The sequence below is a fragment of the Pan troglodytes genome, chromosome 21 (assembly GCF_028858775.2).
Source record: "Pan troglodytes isolate AG18354 chromosome 21, NHGRI_mPanTro3-v2.0_pri, whole genome shotgun sequence".
Lineage (NCBI taxonomy): Eukaryota > Metazoa > Chordata > Mammalia > Primates > Hominidae > Pan > Pan troglodytes.
In genome coordinates this window covers 69,025,398-69,045,223 of record NC_072419.2, presented here as the reverse complement: position 1 = coordinate 69,045,223, position 19,826 = coordinate 69,025,398, and the positions used below count along the sequence as shown (strand labels likewise).

Sequence of the window (19,826 nt, the reverse complement as noted above, 5' to 3'; positions counted from 1 at the left end):
CCTCAAAAGATACAAATTACTAACACTTACTCAAGGAGAAATATATAACCTGAATATTCCTTTATCTTTTAAAATAATTTGTCTTGTGAGATGGAGTCTCGCTCTGTCACCTAGGCTGGTGTGCAGTGGCGTGATCTCGGTTCATTGCAACCTCCACCTCCCGAGTTAAAGCGATTCTCCTGCCTTAGCCTCCCAAGTCGCCAGGACTACAGGTGCCCACCACCACACCTGGCTAAGTTTTGTATTTTTAGTAGAGACAGGGTTTCATCCTGTTGGCCAGGCTGGTCTCAAACTCCTGACCTCAGGTGATCCACCCTCCTTGGCCTCCCACGGTGCTGGGATTACAGGCATGAACCACTACACCTGGTTTCTTTGAAAAGAATTGAATTTATAAAAACCTTCCTACAAAACTCCAGGCCCGGATGGTTTTGCTGGAGAATCTACCAAAGCTTTAAAGAGGAAATCATGCCAATTCTACACAACCTCTGACAGAAAACACAAAAGGAACAAGAACCTCCCAGCTCATGTTATGAGGCCAGAAAACCAGACGAAGATAACCCAGGAAAACAAAGTTACAGACCAATATTTCTCATGAGCATAGACACAAAAATTCTCAGCAAAACACTAGCAAGTCAAAACCAGCTAAAACACGACCAAATGAGGTCTATCCCAGGAATGTGAGGCTGGTTCATCATTCAAGAATTAACCAAGGTTTTCCACTTATATTTGGCCCCCGGAGTGGTCAAATTCACAGAGACAAAAAGTAGAATGGTGGTTGCCAGGGGCTGGGGGAGGAGGAGATGGGGAGTTAGTGTTTAACAGGTGCAGAGCTTCAGTTTGGGAAGATGTAAAGGGCTCTGGAGAGGGAGGGTGGGGATGGTCGCATGACGATGTACTGAGAGGGAGGGTGGGGACAGTCATGTGACAGTGTACTTAGTGCCACAGAACTGTGCACTTATATTGATTAAAGTGGTAAATTTTACGTGATGTACATTTTATCACAACTGGAAAGTAATCAATATAATTCACCACATTAACTGACTAATGGAGAAAATCCACATGATCTTGCCACATGATGAGACAGAAAAATCACTGCACAAAATTTAACATTCATTCACGATGAAGAAAAAATCTCTCAGCACACTAGGAATATAAGGAAACTTTCCTAACTTTATAAAGAGCTCTAACAAAAACTTAAATAAATGAAAAACTTTTTTTTTTTGAAAGAAAAAAAAAAGGACTGGAAGCAAGGCAAGGATGTCTACTCTCATCACTCCTATTCACCATCATACTGGATGTCATAGCCAGAGCAGTGAGGCAAGACCAGGAGCTGGCCAGGATGCAGAGTGACCACTGCTTCATGTGGGTTAGGGCTAGGGCGAGGGACATTCAAAACAGCGCATCGCTCAGGAAACACTGGCAAACATACACTTTCTGTATGACCCAGCAATCTGAAAGCTACGTATTTACTCATGAGAAATTAAAATGTATAGTCACACAAAATTCATCATATGTGAATATTTGTAGCTACTTTATTCATAATCGCCCAAACCCAGAAACAACCCAGAAGTCTTTTGGTGGGCAAATACCTCAACAAAACGTGGTCCATCCACACAATGGATCTGACTGCACAATAAAAAGGAACGCCTGGTCAATGCAGGCAACAGCTCAGAGGATGCAGTGAAGGAAGAAGGCCGGCTCGAGAGGCCACAGCCCAGCTGGCTCCATTCACTCGACGTCCCAGAAAAGGCAAAGCTGTGGGGGAGGAGAGCGGACCAGTGGGTGGAGGGGCGGGCATCGGGGCGGGTGGGCCACAGGGCTGGAGGGCGGGGGCCGGTGTGTCTTCTGAAGTGGGGATACATGGCTGCATTTATCGAAGCTCATAGGTGCGAACAAGCACAGAAGGGAATCTTATTGCCTGTCAGTCGAAAAATGAAGTAGGAACAACGAAAAGCACGTCTCTGGTATCCAACCCCTCTCCGCCACCTTCTCCACCCCCACCCTGGCCTAGGACTGCTTGGTCACTCCCCAGGCATCTGGCAGCAGCTTCCCAACCATTCTGACCCCTAAATGCATTCTCCACAAAGCAGTCAGAACTGTCCCTTTAACGTGTAAGTCACGTGGCGGCTCTGCCTAGAATCTCCCACGCCCACTCACTTCTTCCAGAATAAAAGCTGTGGCGAGGTCTACGAGGCATGCTCTGCCCGTGGCTTCTCACACGGCCCTCTGCTCCCTCCGCTCCGGCCACCCCGCCAGGCCAGCGCTGTTCCTCCAGCACCCCCAGCACGTGCCTGCCCTGGGGTCTTTGCACCTGCTGTTCCCCTACCTGGCATCTTCCCCGACGCCTACCGGAGTGCTCCTGCAGGGTCTGCACGAGGCCTTCCTGACCTGCCTGCACCCCCACGCTCCCGCCGTGTGGTTTTCTCTGCGGCTCTCGTTACTCCTTGCCGGCCATGTATGGTGCCTATTTATTTCGCTTATTTTCTGTCTTCTCTGATGGGACGTGAGTTCAAAGGGCCAGAACTTTTTGCCAGTTTTTTGGGCTGCTATACTCCCATCCTGGCATGTGGTAGGTGTTCAGTGAATGAATGACGAGTGAATGAAGGAAGGAAGGAAAGATGTTAGCCCAGATGCTCAGAAGAGAATTCCTCCTGCCTGGGGAGGCTCCCGGCCCTCCCAAGCGCTGCTGCATTTCTGCCGTTGTCCAGGGGAGAACACAAATCATGCGCACGGGCGATTGAGTCCTTCTTCCACCCCAGGCACAGTCTCCAGCGTTTTATGTCATTAACTCGTGAGACTGCAGGGCAATCGCTACCTCCAGTTGGCTTATGGGGAAACAGAGGCACAGATGGTCACACCATTTGCCCAGAGTCGTGCTGCTGGCCAGTGGTGAAGCTGGGATTTGAACCTGGGTTCTGGCAAGCCAGCCATTCCAAGCCACTGGGGACAACCCAAAACCACCTATTCTTGGGAAGCATTCTCCTGATCTCCTTCTTGCTTCCCTGCCTGTCTTCAGGAGCCAGCCCTGGGTATGTAGGACGCAGCCCCCACAGGTGCACAGGGATGTAAAATCCCAAAGTAGGCACGGGTGGCTTCGGGTGGGTCAGCATGCTGGGCACCTCCCCTCTCCAACCTGTGCCAGGTCCACGTGGCACTCCAGACCCAGGGCTCTCACCTTGGCCTCCTGGGCGGGTGGTGCCCCACTGGCAATGCTTTTGGGAAGAGCAGTGGGCACCAGGGTGGGGCAGGCGCCTTGCCCCGCTCTGGGCCTCAGTTTCTTCATTGACGCTGCAGAGCCCGGTGGTCCCCCTCCGGAGCTGTGCATTCCCCTTGGGGTGACACATGGACGGGGACAGCCCCTTGGCCACTGTGCCTTCACTGGCGATGGCAAGGTCAAACTCCAGGGCATGGCGGGGGAACAGTGGGGGTCTCTGAGACAGGCAGACCCCATGGCTGTGACCTCAGTAACACCATCCCCACCAAGCGCCAAGAACCAGGATCTCTATTCCCCTCCGTGCCCCCCTTACAGAGCTAGCCTCGTGCAGGCAGCAGCCTGGTCAGGGAGTGAGGGGCTGCCGGGTTGGGGGCTCATGCCGTCCAGAGGAGGATGATCTTGAGTGCACACAGGCCCACAGGAGGGAGGACCTGGCCACCCGAAACAGCCTTGAGTGGACGGCAGCTCGGTCACTCTCTGCTGCTGTTGTTTTTCACAGACTCACGGAGGCAGGACTAACACGTGCTGAAATCCACCCCTCAGTCTATAGCCCCACGAGCTTTGAACCACAACCAACACAGACTCACGGAGGCGGGACTAACGCGCTGAAACCACGAGCTATGATCCACAACCAAGATACAGAACATTTCCGTCACCCCAGAGTTCCCAGCGTCCCTATGGCCACCCCACCCCTCCTCCGACCTTCCTCCTGTCCCAACGGCTCAGCGTTTTCCAGAACCTCAAGTGCTCGGAATCACCCAGGGCCTTGGAGTCTGGCGTCTTTCAGCAGCAAGCCTGCCTTCAAGAACCTGCATTTTAGAGAAGACCCAGGGGAGGCCTGAGATTCCGCCAGTCTGAGTCATCCACCTCACCGAGCCAGAAAGCAGAAAAGAGGTTACCAGGCGCTGGGGGTCAGGGTTTAATGGGGACAGAGTGTCAGTCTGGGGAGAGAGAAGGTTCTGGAGGTGGATGGTGGCGACGGTTGCACAGCAATGTCAACGTGCTTCACGCCGCTCAACTGTGCCCTTCCAGATGGTAAAACAGCACATTTTAAGTGATGTGTGTTTCACCATGAATCAAAAATAAAGAAAAGCTTCTTTCTTCTCTTAATACAAACTACTAGATCACCATGTGAGAATTTATTTCTATGATTGAGAAAAACGAAGGCAGCCTCTGGTTCGTGCACAGGCCGGACGTCCTCTCGGGCCCTGCTCAGCCCAGGGCCCTCTCTGCCCATCATCAGATGTTACCAGCTGGGAGCCCCAGTGCCCCTGAGAACAGACCTGGAGATCCCTGGGCTGCTGCCTGAGGCCTGCCTCACCTGTGGGGTGGCTTGTGGTGGTTCTTGGCAAGCACAGGGTGGCCGTACCCCCTTGCTGCCCTCAGCACCCACAGAACTGCAGGCACAGCCCCAGGACCCCATTTGTCCTTGGAGTTGAACATCCTCAGAATGCTGTCAGTCCAAGTGCAGGACAGCCCGGGAGAGCTGACCCCGGGTCACAATGCAGAGCTGTGAACAGGTGAGCCTGAACCACTCTGGGCCAAGTCACTCTCGAGGACTCCAAGCCCAGTCAGAGCCGGCCATGGCCAGCTCTGGGCCCCTCACGTTCCCACCCTTGCCCATCTCACTCAAAAGCCTGACCGTTGTCCCCACGGGGAGCACCACAGGGTCAGGCTAGGCCTTCCCTTCTGAGAGCACCTCCAGGCCCCGTCTCTCTCCAGCCACGTGATGTGCACAGGTGGTTCTGCCCTCTGCTTCATCTGGGAAACGGGGTTACGGGGTACAGAGGTGGGCCCGCATGTCTGCACGTCCTCACCCTGCCGTCTCCCACCTGGCTCCAACAGGCAGGTCTGGTGCCTGGAACAAGGCCAAGGTCACCTCCCTGTCCTGCCCTCTCACCCCCCACAGCCTCAGAGTCACCATCTGAACGGTGATTTCATACGCCAAATTCTTTATTTCCAACATATAGCACCTTAACCTTTTGACAACTTTTAATTACTAAATTTTTCAAACATGCCAAAAATGTCATCAACACTCACTTTCCATGATTACAGACTTAAGACCAATCTTGTCTCCTCTGTAGCCCTCCTACAGCCCCTTCCCCCAGATCATGCTTCAGTAAATCTGAGACATTGCATCATTTTGTCTGTAAACATTTCCGCGTGTACCTCTAAGAGAGCAGGACCATTTTGAAAACCATACCCACAACAGCTCTGGACAACAAGAATTTGTAGCTATTCACTACCCAGGCTTCTTTGCTGTTTCTTGGCAGGAAGAATGATCGGCTTTGGTGCCGGCTTTCTGCGACAGGTTGACTTGTCCGAGTCTTTGCTAAGAAACCAGGCCACCGTCTCCGATTCCCTCACTGTCTGTTTATAGAACAGAACGAGTTGTTTATTCGGAGCTGTTTCTTGTGGTCTGGGTTTTGCTGGCTGCATCCTAATGGTACATTTGTCTCTGTTCCTCTGTCCCAGGTGTGTCCTGTGTGTTGGCATCAGGGGCTCCATGAGATTCAGATTCAATGGCTTTGCTCCAAGGATGCCACGGGGCTGTGTGCACACCAGGGCTCACCTCACACCTAACTCTCTCCCCCTCGTGACCCCAGCAGCTGTCAAGAATCCATGCCTGCATCCATTGATTTATCAGGATTGCACCTGATGGGTGGTATTCTGACCATCCTGCTCCTTTTTCACTTATTGATGAACATTTCTGGGCTGAGACGCTGCCTTTTATCTACTCTTGGGTTATTCTAAAATACCGTTTGAATAGAAAAGGCAGGAAAAATACTCCATTCCTTTCCTCTAAAGGGTCATGGGCTCAGACTGGAGGAAGTGTGTGACTCTTGGCCCCACACCAACAGCCCTCTATGCCCTGCGCTGCAGGTGAGGACACTGTGGCCGCTATGGCCAGAGCCAGAGCTGCCCACAGCTGCGTGGTGTGGGTCCCCTTCCCGTCCCCAGGGGAGGTCAGAGTGGAGCAGGCTGTTCCTAAGGACCCCTTGAAGAACTTCTTCTGCAACTTTTTTTTTCTTTTTTTTTTTGAGACAGTTGTCACCCAGGCTGGAGTGCAGTGGTGTGATCTTGGCTCACTGCAACCTCCGCCTCCCAAGCTCAAGCGATTCTCCTGCCTCAGCCTCCCAAGTAGCTGGGATTACAGGCATCCTTCACGACGCCCAGCTAATTTTTGTATTTTTAGTAGAATGGGTTTTCGCCATGTTGGCCAGGCTGGGCTTGAACTCCTGATCTCAGGTGATCCGCCTGCCTCAGCCTCCCAAAGTGCTGGGATTACAGGTGTGAGCCACCACGCCCGGCCTTCTGCAACTTTCTAACTTGAAAAAGTTCCTACTGCAGAACAGTTGCAGGAAGAATGCCCAGGACACTCAGCTGCCCGTGGCAGGGCTGCAGCCCAATGCCGCATGACCCGCAAGCAGTCTCCTCCCTTGATTCACTGTCCGCTTGCTCTCCTTCCATTTGGCCACACCTTTTTTTCTGAATGATTTGAGAATAAGTTGCAGACTCCACACTCTAAACACCTCTGTATCCTTCCTAAGAACAAGGATGCTGCCTGTGGAGGTTGCTGGGCACAGCCTAGAGGGCACGGGACAGGAGCCCTGAAATAATCCATGGCCAGATTTCACTGGAACCTGTCTCCTTCCCTGTCTCAGCCGCCTCTCCTTTCCCGGAATTCTGCCAGCCCTGAACGGCTGGGGTGTTCGCCAAGTCGCCCTGTGATCTGTCTGCTCCTGGACGCCTCTGGAGCAGGGGTTGTAGGACACCAGCGCCTCCTGCACAAATTGAGGCCCCTGTCTGCCCCTGGGAGGGAGCAGGTGCCCTCTGAGTTGGGGTCTAACCCAGCGAAGAGCACTGCTGTTTGTACTCAATATGAAGAAGGCTTTCAGAGAAAACAAGGAGGAGGCAGGGAGGCTGAGCCTGCAGGAGCAGGACTCCCTTGGTGCAGAAAATGGCAATGATGAAAGGAGTCCTCACGGCTGCTCAGGAGGGTCTAATGGACTCGTGCCTGTGAGGCTGGGAGGGTTTGCTTTCGTGTGTGGCCATAGTCAGGGGCGGGTCTCTAAAACTGTTTCAAAGGCTGCAGCCACCTCATCTGATTTGAATCGGACACCTGAAGTCCCAGGCCCCTGCCACTGTGGGCCCCTGGACACACACATGTGTGCACACGTTCAGTATACACGCCACGGACAGATAAGCATGGGACTCTGATGACCCACCATCTGGGCCATCAGCCCTGAGCCCTGCCACACAGATCCTGTGCCACTGGGACCCTGTCACAGCCGAGGTCAAAGCTGAGCTGGAGGTTGGGCCTGGGCCATGGGGGACCATCCAAGAAGCAAGGGCCATCTGCCCGTGTGGGGCCACGTGTGCGGGTGGGTTAGAGGATGGGTAGGACAGTCCAGGGGAACCCAGGGGCACCCGTAGGTCCCTGAGCCCCCAGCTCCTCCTCCCAGTCACCCTGCTGGCACCAGGGCCAGGTCTGGGGCCTTTGGGAGGGTCCTGGGCACCAGGTCCTGTCTGCTGACCTGAGAGCCCTGCCCACTCCACCATCAACTCCCAGTCCCAGCTACACACTAGGAAAATGCCCAGCTGGCTTCAGGGAGGATTATTGTAAGTTGCTCCAAAGTGTTATCACTGAACCACCTCATTTCTAAACACAATTTCTGTTTGCAAGTGCCCAGGCCAAAATTTCGTAGGAGACGCTGGGGCAGGAAAGGACCCCTGTTTTGGAAAGAGGGGCCATTTGATTGGCCACTGCCCCAACACTTCCAAACATGGTCACTGAGAGGGAGACACTTAGCTCAGGGTATCCAGCCCCTCTTCAGCCAGACATCACCATCTGAAAACCGTGGATGTTTGCCCAGATCTGCCAATGGCCCAGAAGCCCACGTGGGGACCGTAAACCCCCTAATTCCGGGGAAACCTTTCGTAAAATGGCAAATGGTGGGGCAGGGGTCAGGGGAAGCCAAGGCCTCTCCTACGAGGAATGTTCTTTTCGAGCACACAGAGCAGCTGGCATCGGGGCCCTGGAAAGCCCCAGGTCATCAGCATCAGCATCGGATGGAGGAGCACCCTTGTAATCAGCCGCTCCCAGGCACGCAGCTGAGCCCTTTAAAGAAAAATGGAAACTACGTTCTCCAAGGGTGCCTTCAGCAATGCTCGGCCAGCATGGCGTCTGCAGGGCGTGGGGCCGCTGTCCTACGGTTGATACGTCACAGGCCTCTGCAATTGGACGAGTGCCTGTGGCCGGCCGTAGCGTGACTTGGCCAAATCTGCCTCGCAGCCTCTGAGCAACAAGGCTGGGCAGGTGGTGCTTTGGGAGGCAAAGTGATGTCCCCCAGGTGCCCGATCCCAAGTACCTGGCAGAGAGCCCACGCACGTGGGGAGGACACTTTCCGGGGGGCGGAGCCGAGCTGTCCTCACGCCCCTGTGCTTTTCGGCTGTTTGTTTTTGAGGACTGCAGGAGGCTGGTGAGCTCCTGGCCTTTTGCCAGGGGAGCAGGGGGATCGGGGGTCTGAGTGGGGGGATCGGGGGTCTGAGCGGGGGGATTGGGGGTCTGAGTGGGGGGATCCGGGGTCTGAGTGGGGGTATCTCCTGGGTGGGCAGTGACAGCACTGACCCCTCCACTGCCCACCTTCTGAAAGACTGAGTGGCTGTCGCCCCTGGGGCCCCTCCACGCGGACTGGGGAGAGGTTCCCCCTGGCCAATGCCAATCAAAGACAGGAGCTTGGGGAGAGCAGATAAAGCCTCAAAGGGAGGGAGAGGTCATTTCTCACTGTGTTTACCCCACAGGCCGTGCCTACTTCTGCCTCTGGTGAGGGGAGGGACTCTCGCCGCAGAAGCAAAGCAGCCCTGACTCACTGCCTGCTACCAGTGTCTGTGGGAGGGGCCTCCCCGAGAGGGGACACCTGTAGCCACCAGTTCTATGTGCAGCCGGGGAGACTGGGAGCTCAGTTCTACCCTCCTCCACCCCCCAGCCCACCTGGGTGGTGGCCAGTGGAGGGTCAGTTAGGGCCCAGGGAGTGACAGACAGGTGACCCCCTGCCTGGCACTGCTGCCCCCACCCCCACCGGGCATACTGGCATACGCGGGGTGCCCAGGCAACTACAGAAGCTTAGCTGGGAGGCTGCCGATGCTGGTGTGTGGGGAGCCAGGGGGGACAGCCAGCCACCCTGGCCCCTCTAGCTGGGCAGAGGTGGGCGACTCTGCCCGGATCCTTCACCCTCTGGCTTCCTTAGCCCACCAGAAATGGAGGAAACCCCACACTTCTAGGCTGCTCATTTCCAAGATGCCTTTCAAAGTGCCTGACCGGCCCTGACTTCCTCCCTGGACACCAGCCTCCTGCTCGGGGCTTTGGTTTGATCAGCCCTCCCCTCCAGCACTGGAACCCCCCGTGCCACGACCCTCAGCCAAACTGATTCCCAAGGGGGCTTCCCACCCGCATTCCCACGGCGCTTTGCTCAGACCCTCAGAGGGCCCTTAGTCACTCGGCTCCAGTTTTACACACCTCACCACAACACCGCTGCCACACGCAGATCCTCACAACCTTCCCCGCAGAAACATCGTCCCCACCATCCCGCAATAATAGTGCCTGTGAGCCCTTCTATGTGTCAGGGGCCATGCAAACGCTTCCCACGCATCCTCTCTCCAATGCTCTACCTTCTGAGGTCAATGCTATCACTACCCCATCACACAGATGGGAAAGCTGAGGCTAAACTAAGAACTGGCCCAACACGGCATCAGGTTCTGTTCTGACTCCCAAGTTTGGGTCAGGGCAGGCAGCTGGGAGGCACCGGCAGAGCCAGTCTGGGGGCTTCTCTGCAGAGGAAGGAACATCACCTGTTGGCGGCACAGTCTTTTGAGAAGCTGATGAAAGTGTTACTCTTCCTTTGGAGACGCAGGTGCCAGCGCACATGTTTCCATTAGGCTTAAGGAATTCAGAGATGTCCGAGGCCCAGCCACCAACACCAGAGAGGTCACAGGCAGGGGCTCCATCCCCTCAACAGGAGGGAAGAAGATAGGGGCTGAGCCTGGCAACTCTGGAGCTGCCCCCAAGCTGCCCCAACCGCCTTCCCAGCCTCGCAGGAGTAGACTGTCTCTGTGACATCTCTCCCACTCCCTACCCAGAAGGCACACCACTGGCACTGCTTTTGGGGTGAAGGAGAGGGGAGCCCCGGGGCTGGTTACTGAGGCTCACCTGTATGACGACCTTGACGGTGGCAGTGTGGATGGTGGGGGTGCACACCAGGCCGCCGGCGTGCTGGCCGTCGGCGCTGCGGTTCTGCTCGCCCATGGTGAACAGCATAGGCACCGCCAGCAGGGCCGAGGCGAGCCAGATGGCGCTGATGAACTTCTTGGTGCGGCTTCGGGACATGAGGGTCTTGGCCTTGAAGGGGTGGCAGATGGCCAGGTAGCGCTCCACACTCAGGCTGGCCACGTTGAGGGCCGTGGCGTAGGTGCAGGCGTCGCGCAGGAAGTAGTAGCCGCGGCAGCCGGCGTCGCCGAAGGCCCAGGGGTGGTGCACCCAGATGAAGTTGTACAGCTCCACGGGCATGGCCAGCAGCAGGGTGAGCAGGTCGGACAGCGCCAGGCTGCCCAGGTGGTAATGCACCGTGCTCTGCAGGCTCTGCAGCGACTTCTTCCGCGCCAGCGTGAACGCTGTCACCGTGTTGCCCACCGTGCCCACCACGAAGAGCGCCAGGTACACGGCGGTCACCAGCACCTTGGAGTAGATGTCGGTGTTCACGTCCAGCTCGCTGCTGGGTGCCGCCAGGACGCGCTCCGACGCGTTGCCCGAAGCGTTGCCGAAGCCCGGGGCCAGCAGCGCCTCCTCCAGTCCGGCCTGCGCCCGCTGGAAGGGGTCGGCGGCCGGCGTGCCCGGGGTTCCCGGCGCGGAGCTGTTGAGGCGCATGGTGGGCGCTGGAGTCCGCGGCTCTGTCCGGCGCCTCCGGGGCTGGAAGTCCGGGCAGGAGTGGGCGCGTCTCAGGCGGGGACCGATGAACGGGAGCCCAGGGGAGGGCGCGTGGCGAAGACCAGCGGGCGCGCCGTCCAGTCGGGAAGCGCCAGACCCAGACGCGCCGCCCCGGGCTCCGGGCTCCGGGCTCCGGGCTCCGCGCTCCTCCGGACTCCCAGCTTCCGGCTCCTAGCTCCAGAACCCGTGGTTCCTCGGGCTGTCTCCCGGCTCGGCGCTTGCCACGGGTTCCAGGTGCCTCCGATCTCCAAACCGCGCGGTTCCCCAGGCCCCCGAGGACAGCGCCCAGCCCGGCTCGGGCTGCGCGGGGCGAGCTTGTGGCGCCGGGAGGAGCGCACGCACTGCTGCCCAGGCGCGCTCCCCTCCCTCGCTCAGAATCTCCTCCCTCGCGCTCTCCGCGCACCCCAGCCCCGCACACCTCCCGCCGCGCCCGCGCCCTCCCGGTTCTGCGCGTCTCCACGGAGCCGGCGGCCGCGCGGCGCGCCCAGCAGTGGGGGGTGGCGGCGGAGGAGGGAGGCAGCCCCCGCCGCCATCCCCGCCCCGCCCGGGTGCAGCCTGGCGGGTCGCCCCCTCGCGCTCCCCGGGGCAGGGCGGGCTGGGGTGAGCGCTCCAGGGAACCCGGATTCCGAGCGGGCGCGGCGGGTATCGTGCACCGGACCCTTCCTGCCACCCTCTTCCCTGTTCTCCGCAATTTCTCGCACCGGCTAGGAAGGGAACTATGCACCTCCCCCAACCCTGGGCTCGCTCAGTTGGGGTGAGGGTGTATCCGGAGGGCAGGGAGGGAGGAAGCTCCCCGCTGGCAGGGCTGGGCGGCTGCGCAGCTGGTTGGGCCGACCCCCACTCCTGGGTGTCCGCAGGGTGCCAGAAGCTGGGTGCCCAGGGGGCTCCAGGACCACTGGAGATTACATTTCTTGTGATTCCTTTTAAAATCTGGCCGCAGTCATGGGCGTGCCTGGTCTGTGAATGCGTATTTCTGGGATATGCCCAGTGGGAATGGTGGGGGCTCAGGGTATAGTTATCACCTGGGGCAGGATGGCGTGAGGCAGTACCGAGGGACACCCGCAGGGGCTGAGGAGCTGAGGGGCTGGGTCCTGCAGAGGCCGGGAGCCACAGATGGTTTCATCAAAGTCTGGGGAGGGGTGAATGAGGGAGGGCAGAAAGCAGGTGCCCAGAGCAGCACCCTCCCCACTCAGGGCCCTGCATCCGGCACCCTGGGCTGGTCTCATGACGCTATGGGATGTGACGCCCTGGGCCCCTTATTACTGCCTGGATTTGTCATCAGAAGCCACCCTGAGAGCCTACGCCCCAGCAGGATTTGGGAGGGGCAGCCCCAGCACGCATCCTCCCAGGCCCTGCAGGCTTCGCACACTCCCTCCCTCTGAGCGTCCTCACAGGGTGCCCCGGCCCCTGGCTCGGGAGCCAGGTGAGGGCAAGATTCCTGTCCTTTCCGTGTCTCCCCCAGCACCTGGTGGCACTGGCATAGGTGGCCAGGCACAAGCTTGCCCCCACCCATGTCTGGGTTGCCCAGGGGCCCCCAGGGCACTACTATCCCTTCTCTGGGCCCTCCCCGCACCCTCCCCTGCTCCCTCCTCCCCAGAACCCCTGGGAGAGGTTGGGTAGAGCTGCTGCCCCATGTGTGCAGGGCTGGGAGGAGCTGCTCGAGTGCAGCCCAGGGAACCAGCCTGGCCTTCGTGCACATGGCTGGCTGCACCTGCTGTGCTGGGAGCAGGAAACCTGGGCAGGCTGGGGCGGGGGTCGCAGGGTGTTGAGGGAAGCGGGAGGCTGAGGAACCCCCCCCCGGGCCCGCCCAGCTAGGAGAATTCAAGCCTTCTGAGCTGATGGCTGGCAGCGGGACTCTGTGCTTATTCGTCCGTTCTCGCCCTGCTTTGGACGTCTCTGTTCAACCGAAGCCTGATACTCTTGTCAGGGGGCTGCAGCTCACAAACATCAGAGCTTAGAAATCTTGGCATCAAAGGAAACGCCAGTGATCCCTTTGCTGGAAGCCAGTAGATAGGATTGAATGTTGGCCCTGCTACTTCACATTTGGGCGAGTGTGCTTAGCGTCTCTGTGCCTCGATTGAGTCGTCTGTAAAATGGGAATAGCGGCTGAATGAAGGGCAGGGCTGTTACTGATGGGTCTCCACGGGGAATGAACGAGGTCGAATGGGCTGTCGGGTGTGAGGTGAGGTGTTCCATCCAACTAGAATAGGCTGGAGTAGGCCAGATTTGTCCTCTGGAAGACATGATTCACCAGTTAAGTACACAGGTTTTTTTATTTTTTTATTTTTTTTATTTGTTGAGATGGAGTCTCGCTCTGTCACCCAGGCTCGAGGGCAGTGGCGCGATCTTGGCTCACTGCAAGCTCCGCCTCCCAGGTTCTCGCCATTTTCCTGCCTCAGCCTCCCGAATAGCTGGGACTACAGGCGCTCATCACCACACCCGGCTAATTTTTTTGTATTTTTAGTAGAGACAGGATTTCACCATGTTAGCCAGGATGGTCTCCATCTCCTGACCTCGTGATCCACCCACCTTGGCCTCCCAAAGTGCTGGGATTGCTGGCGTAAGCCACTGCACCCGGCCAAGTACAGAGGTTTGGGCGGGGACCTTAGCGTCCACACCATGCCAGGGAGTACAGGTGCTGGACAGTGTGAGGTCCAGGCGCTCACCACTGTCTTGGTAACACTGGGGCCTGACCACGGGCTGGGCCATCAGGCGCCTCTGTTGAGACCCCCACAAAGAGGAAGTCCACAGCAATGGCCACTGGAGTCTGTCCCTCTGCCAGCCAAAGCAGGAGGATGCAGCGATTGTGCTCTCCCTCTGCCTAAGCTCATTGTTTGGTTTTTAAACCCCTGACCTTTTGGCTAAGCTGCCCTTATTTTCAAAGATTTATCTGTGAGTTGGCCTGGGAGCTTACAAAAGCATAAAAGGCAACTTAGTGCAAATATTGTGTTGGAGCATTTGCTTAAAACCACATAGGAAAATGTCACTTGGAAGGCCTTGTTCTACACAAGGCGGATGGCAGGCCTCCGGTGGGGACCCCTGGCAGCCACGCCGCTCGGCCGTTCTGAGCTCTTCTGTGCACTCACAAACCGGATGGCTCAGCGGCTGGAAGCTCTTAACTCCACGTTGTTTGCCCCTTTCTCTTCTGATTTCTGCAGACAGAAGCCCTTCCTAAACAGCTGAGACTCTTTAAAGAAAGTGCCGGTGAGGTGCTTGGGAAGGGCCAGGCCAGGTCCGGTCATGCCCATTGGGGATGCAGCCACACCCTTGGCCAGCCGGATGCCTTCACTGACACGTGAAGTCGGGCACAGCCTTGTGGGGGGCAGGGCTCCGGGGTCGGGTGTCTCCTGCAAGCTGGAGAGCCTTGGGGACCTGCTGCCCCGATCCCAACACTCCCAATGCTGCCTGTTGAGGAGCCGGCCGGTCCCATGGGCAGCGAGGACCGAGGTCCACGGGCACGGCTGTGATTCTAGGGTGCAGCAGGCGTGCTGAGCTGGGGCAGCCAGCGTGCTGGGGACAGCCTGGCTTTCTGTGATTTCCTGAGTGGTGTGAGCGAGGCATGTCCTTATTACCAAGCAAGGTAGTCATCTGTGCCTGGGGTGACAATCACGTCCAAAGAGTCACCACACAAGAGGTCCTCGGAAGCACGCTCCCAAGGGTGGGGGTCCCTGCTTGTTTCATTGGCTAGCTTACCCTGAGTCCCTCCAACACTGCCTGGCACGGGTGGGGGTCCCTGCTTGTTTCATTGGCTAGCTTACCCTGAGTCCCTCCAACAATGCCCGGCACAGGTGGGGGTCCCTGCTTGTTTCATTGGCTAGCTTACCCTGAGTCCCTCCAACGCTGCCCGGCACGGGTGGGGGTCCCTGCTTGTTTCGTTGGCTAGCTTACCCTGAGTCCCTCCAACGCTCAGTTGGCGCTCACTGGGTTTGTGTTGCACTAGTGGAGCAGATGCGATGGTGAACAGGATGAGGCCATGCCAGCAGGATGTGCGAAACCCGTCACTGGTTTGCAGCAGGCTTCAGGCTTCCAAATGTAGGAGAGCCACCATCTCTCCAGCCTCCAACCTTCTCTTCCCTCAGGCCCCCAACCGCTGTTGGGTGACTCTTGCTAGCAGGAAGGCTTCTTATTAAAATTGAAAAAATTAAGTTGACAATAACACCTACATCAGTTATCTATTGCTGCATAACGAAATGCCCCCACACTCAGTGGCTTAAAACAACAGGCATTTATTATGTCAGCGGCAGCAGTAGTTGGTTTCCTATGAGAACGAAGGCGGGTGGGGCAGAAACGTAGACGTGTTAGAGGCACAGAAGATACGTAATAAACATAATCGGTAGAGCTTGGCTATAGATTTTCCCACCCACAGCATGGAAATTGCACGTGTTCCAGGACGGACGGTGTTCCAAGGAGGATCTTTAAAAACAGAGCGGCACCTGCACATGTGTACGCACAGTGAGTGTTCGCAGGCGGGCAAGGAGGGTGGAGCCGCTTTCCAGCCTCACGCTGGCTGCGCTCCAGGCATCTCTGGGGCTGTTGGCAGATTCTGGGGGCTGCGCTACAGGCCGATCAAGCCTCAGTCATCGGCATCCTTGTCCCTCACATTCCCAGGCCGCCCCTTGGACCTTGGCCAGCTTTCTGGAAACGTGAGCTGTGTTCTCAGGGAAGAACCAGAAGAGGAAGCAGGCGTGGCTGCCCACAACTGCAGCGGCTGCTGCATGGGATAAGCCCCGGGAAGGCCAGGGATGCCGAGGGCAGGTCGGGGTGACAGGCTGGAGAGGAGGTGATTTCGAATTCCAGCTTCACCAGGCCTGGACCCCCAGTTTCCTGTGTGTGAAAAGCATGACGTGGCCCCTAGGTCACCAGGCTGCTGTGAGCCTCCTGTGATGTGCACACACTTCATTCCACACAGAGGCCAGGGCTCACCCTGGTGGCTGCAGGGCAGCTGGAGAGGCTGGGTGGGAGAAGGATGGCCTGGAGGGGGGTCACACACTCTGCCTTTGCCCGAGTGGGACACGCTTGGGGCGTTGCCGTGGCTGTCTTATGCGCTAGGCTGAGGATGGAGAGTGATTGGCCACCAGAGTTACGTGAGGTCCCTGTCAGCGTTATAGACACTCGGCAATCCAGTTTTGGGCCTCAGGTGAGCTGGGATGGCTGTTCCACATGGTGTCTGCAGGTTGCCTAAGTAAGATGGCACTGGCAGGCTGGGAGGCTCGGGGTAGGACAAACAACTCACTCTGGTTTTCCTGGGACTTTCGAGGTTTTAAAACAGCAAGTCCGGAGAACTGGGAGCTGGAGCCCTCTCAGTCTCAAGCAGTTGGGGCTGAGGGTCACCCTGGTTGTGTGCTGTGGGAGTTTGCTCTTGCAGCTTCCCTCCCTTCCCAGGCTCTCTCCTGCTCCGTTGACCCCCCCAGCCCAGGTCTCCCCCACTGGGACCAGGTCTCACCACTCCCTCCAAATCCCAAATCATCCAGGGTTCCTTCTCCTTCCACGGCTAAGAAGCCAAGAATCTTCTAATTCAAACCTGACATGGCTCCATGGAGAGCTGGCTGCTCTGTAACGGGCCCGGTTTTCAATCATGTATTTCCTCCGGGCTCTGATTCAGCCGGATGGTCTGACTCACGCAGTCGTCAAACATATATCAACAAGTGTATCTCTGCCATCTGCCTGGAGGCCAGAGCCTCCTGGTGAGCCCTTGACTCAAGGGCTCGCACCTAGTGGGCAAAAGCAGCCAAGTTCCCTTAATTTTTGTGCCCCCAAAAGCCATCTGCCTTCCACCTGGCTCTGCGGGAATCTGGCGCAGGCTTGGTACCCAGTGGACAGGGAGATGTGTGTTGAGCGAATTGTGAGCACCTGGAGGGAACAGCTGGCACTTCACCTACTCAGCCTTTCCCCTCGTCTGGGTGCAGCACCCCCAAGTCTTCCTGTGAACTGCCTGCTGTCCACATGGTGTGTGTGCATGCATGTGTGTGTGCACATGTGTGTATACCTGCATGCGTGTTGGGCTCCCAGACCCAGGGTCTCAGAGGGTCCTCGTTGGCAGGAGCAGGCCTTCCCAGGCTCATCTCCTGTCCTTGCTCTGAGACCCCGCAGGAGGCTCTGTCTCCTCTCCCCAGGGCTGGCATGCACCTGGCAAAGAAGGCTGTGCCCAGCGGGGAGGGAGGAGGGTGTCCTCTGCCTGCCCCGCCATGCTTTGTGTTCTCTCTGCTTAGACGCACAGAGCCGTCTCCTGGCTGCAGCTCCGGGGACCCTCTCCCCTGGTTGCAGCTCCGGGGAACGTCTCCTCCTGCTTGCGGTTGGTTTCTCAATGTGAATGAGACTCTGCTCCACCCGACCAGGCAGAGGGCTCGGGATCTGCAGTCCGACCCAGGGGCTTCAAATCTTGGCTCTGCCACCTCCAAAGTGAGCGACCTTAGGTGACCCTGAGCTTCAGTTTCCTCATCTGAAGTACGGGGATATTAATTGTGCCTCACATTCAGGGGTGTGGATGAGATGGGGCAGCCCACATGGTGGGCAGAGTAAGGACCCCAAGGATGTTCATGCCAGACTTCCCAGAACCTGTGAATTTGTTGGGGTGCCTGCCAAAGGGGATTAGGGGGCAGGCGATTAAGGCAGCTCATCAGCCATGAAATGGGGAGGCTGTGCTGGGCTGTCCTGGGCCCAGAGGAGTCACAAAGGTCCTTAAATGTGGAAGAGAGAGGCAGAAGGAGAACCAGAGTGATGGCAGCCTGAGAGGGTCTGGCACATTGGACACACAGGGAGCCACAGTGCTGTCCTCACAGCAGGCCAGCTGTGAGCATTCCACACTGGCCGTGTCCAGAGAGCCTGGCTGAATGGTGAGTGAATGAAGGATGGCTGAAGTGGGCTGGGGAGGTGGGAAGAGGCTGCTGGGGCCCAGTCCCTGCCGTGCACCAGATCTCTCCCCTCCAAGACAGCACGAAGGGCCCAGGGTCCCCCAGGCTCCCTCTGCCCACCCTGGCTGCACCCGTCCTGGCCTTCACCTCCAAGCAGAAGGCGCTCAGGACTAGAGCCCGGCTCCACACGGCTCGGAGACCACTTCCCTCCTGTCCAGCTCTGGTGTCTCAAGCTGTGCTTCGGGGAGTAAGGACAGATGGGGCCTCTTAGGACAGGCCAGCCCGGGATGAGGACAGAGCATGCAGAGGCCACAGTCCAGGTGGCTGCAGCTGCTCTGCACCTGGAGGTGGGTGTCCAGGAGACGGGGCCTGGAGAGCGGCTCTCCATGTGGAGCAGCGGGAGGCACAGTTAGGGAGAAACCTTGCCCACGAAGCTCCACATCCCTCCCCAGCTTGCTGGACTGTGAACAGGGGCAAGGACTGGCGCCCTGCATCCCGGCTCCCTGCACCCTGGCATCCTGCACTGTAGTGCCCTGCACCCCGACGTCCCTGCCCTGCACCCCGACGTCCCTGCCCTGCACCCTGACGTCCCTGCTGGCGCCTTGCTGGCTCTTGGGACTCCTGCCTGCCCAGCCCACTGGGTGCCTCCGTGCCAGGTGACAGGCAGGGCTGCTACAGCAAGCACGTTCACGAGGAGGGCACTGGATGTCTGGGGGAACGGGCGGAGGTGGGGCAGTTTGGGAAGACTTGTCCAAGGAGGACATGTTCACTGAGTCCTGGAATGTGGTGTGTGAGCAGGAAGGGTGGCAGGCAGGAGGGGGTTGGGCCAGTGTGTGGCCAGAGGCCAGAAGACAGCGGGGTTAGGGACGCGGCTCCCTCCTGGACCTCTGTACCTGTGACGTGGAGTTTTATTCCTGGAGCTGGTGGAAGATGCTGCTCATTCAACCTGCGTCCCGGGTCAGGGCTGGTGGCTCTGGGACCCTGCTTGAGGCAGCAGGCATGGGGTGGTGGGGGGAGAGGAAGGAGGGGCACTCGTTGCCACAGCTCTGACTTGACTCCTCGCAGAAGCACAGCCCTGACTCCTGTCCACCCAGCAATCTCGCCGTGCGCCTTTCCAGGCCTGCTGAGGAGAACTGTGTGGAAGGGTGAAGCAGAGAAGGCCTGGAGTCACCTTGGATCGTGAAACCCATCAGCAACTTTAAAGAAATCAGCCAAGAGACACACAAAGAAAGCTGATGTTTTGGAGGAAACAGGGAATGAGGTAGATCATCTTCTGAGGAAAGAAGATCCATTTCCAAGACATGTTTCAATGCAGCCCAGTTTCCTAGAAATTATTCCTGGGAAGGGCTTGCTATGACACGCACCTCAGGCCGATGGACACAGAGCGTGTCCCTTAGAATTTCCTGTGATGTTCCTACCGATTTCTCTGGACCAGAAGGTTTGAAACTGATGAATAGCAGCCCCCAGCCCCCTAAGCCCATTCCCTTTTCTTCTCATTGCCCTCTCTGGCCCCACCTATACCCTCCTCTCTGCCTCCTTCTGCTGGAAGGAGGGTTCCTAATTGCTGGGCCCCCAGCAGAAAGCCATTTTCTTTTTGCAATTTGCTTTTGGGAAAAAGACAACATACAGGCAACACACGCAATGCAGAGGGCCAAGCCAGCCCATCTGTTCCATCTGCAAAAAAGAAGTAGCATTTTGTCTGCTCTCACCCAGAAGCTGCGGGCTTATGGCTCTTATGAATGCACCAATTTGTGATGAACTTTCCAGGCGTGCTTGT

The 19,826-nt window shown here is 57.6% G+C and overlaps 1 protein-coding gene across 1 annotated transcript in view; it reads right to left on the bottom strand.

The window, feature by feature from the left end:
• Window positions 1-11,595, bottom strand: part of NTSR1 (neurotensin receptor 1) — a 54,308-nt gene extending 42,713 nt beyond the window's left edge. The window contains exon 1 of the mRNA XM_016938264.3: window positions 10,425-11,595. Coding sequence (XP_016793753.3) covers window positions 10,425-11,138 — 714 coding nt within the window. The 5' untranslated portion in view covers window positions 11,139-11,595. The remainder of the gene's footprint in view (window positions 1-10,424) is intronic.
• Window positions 11,596-19,826: the final 8,231 nt, after the last annotated feature.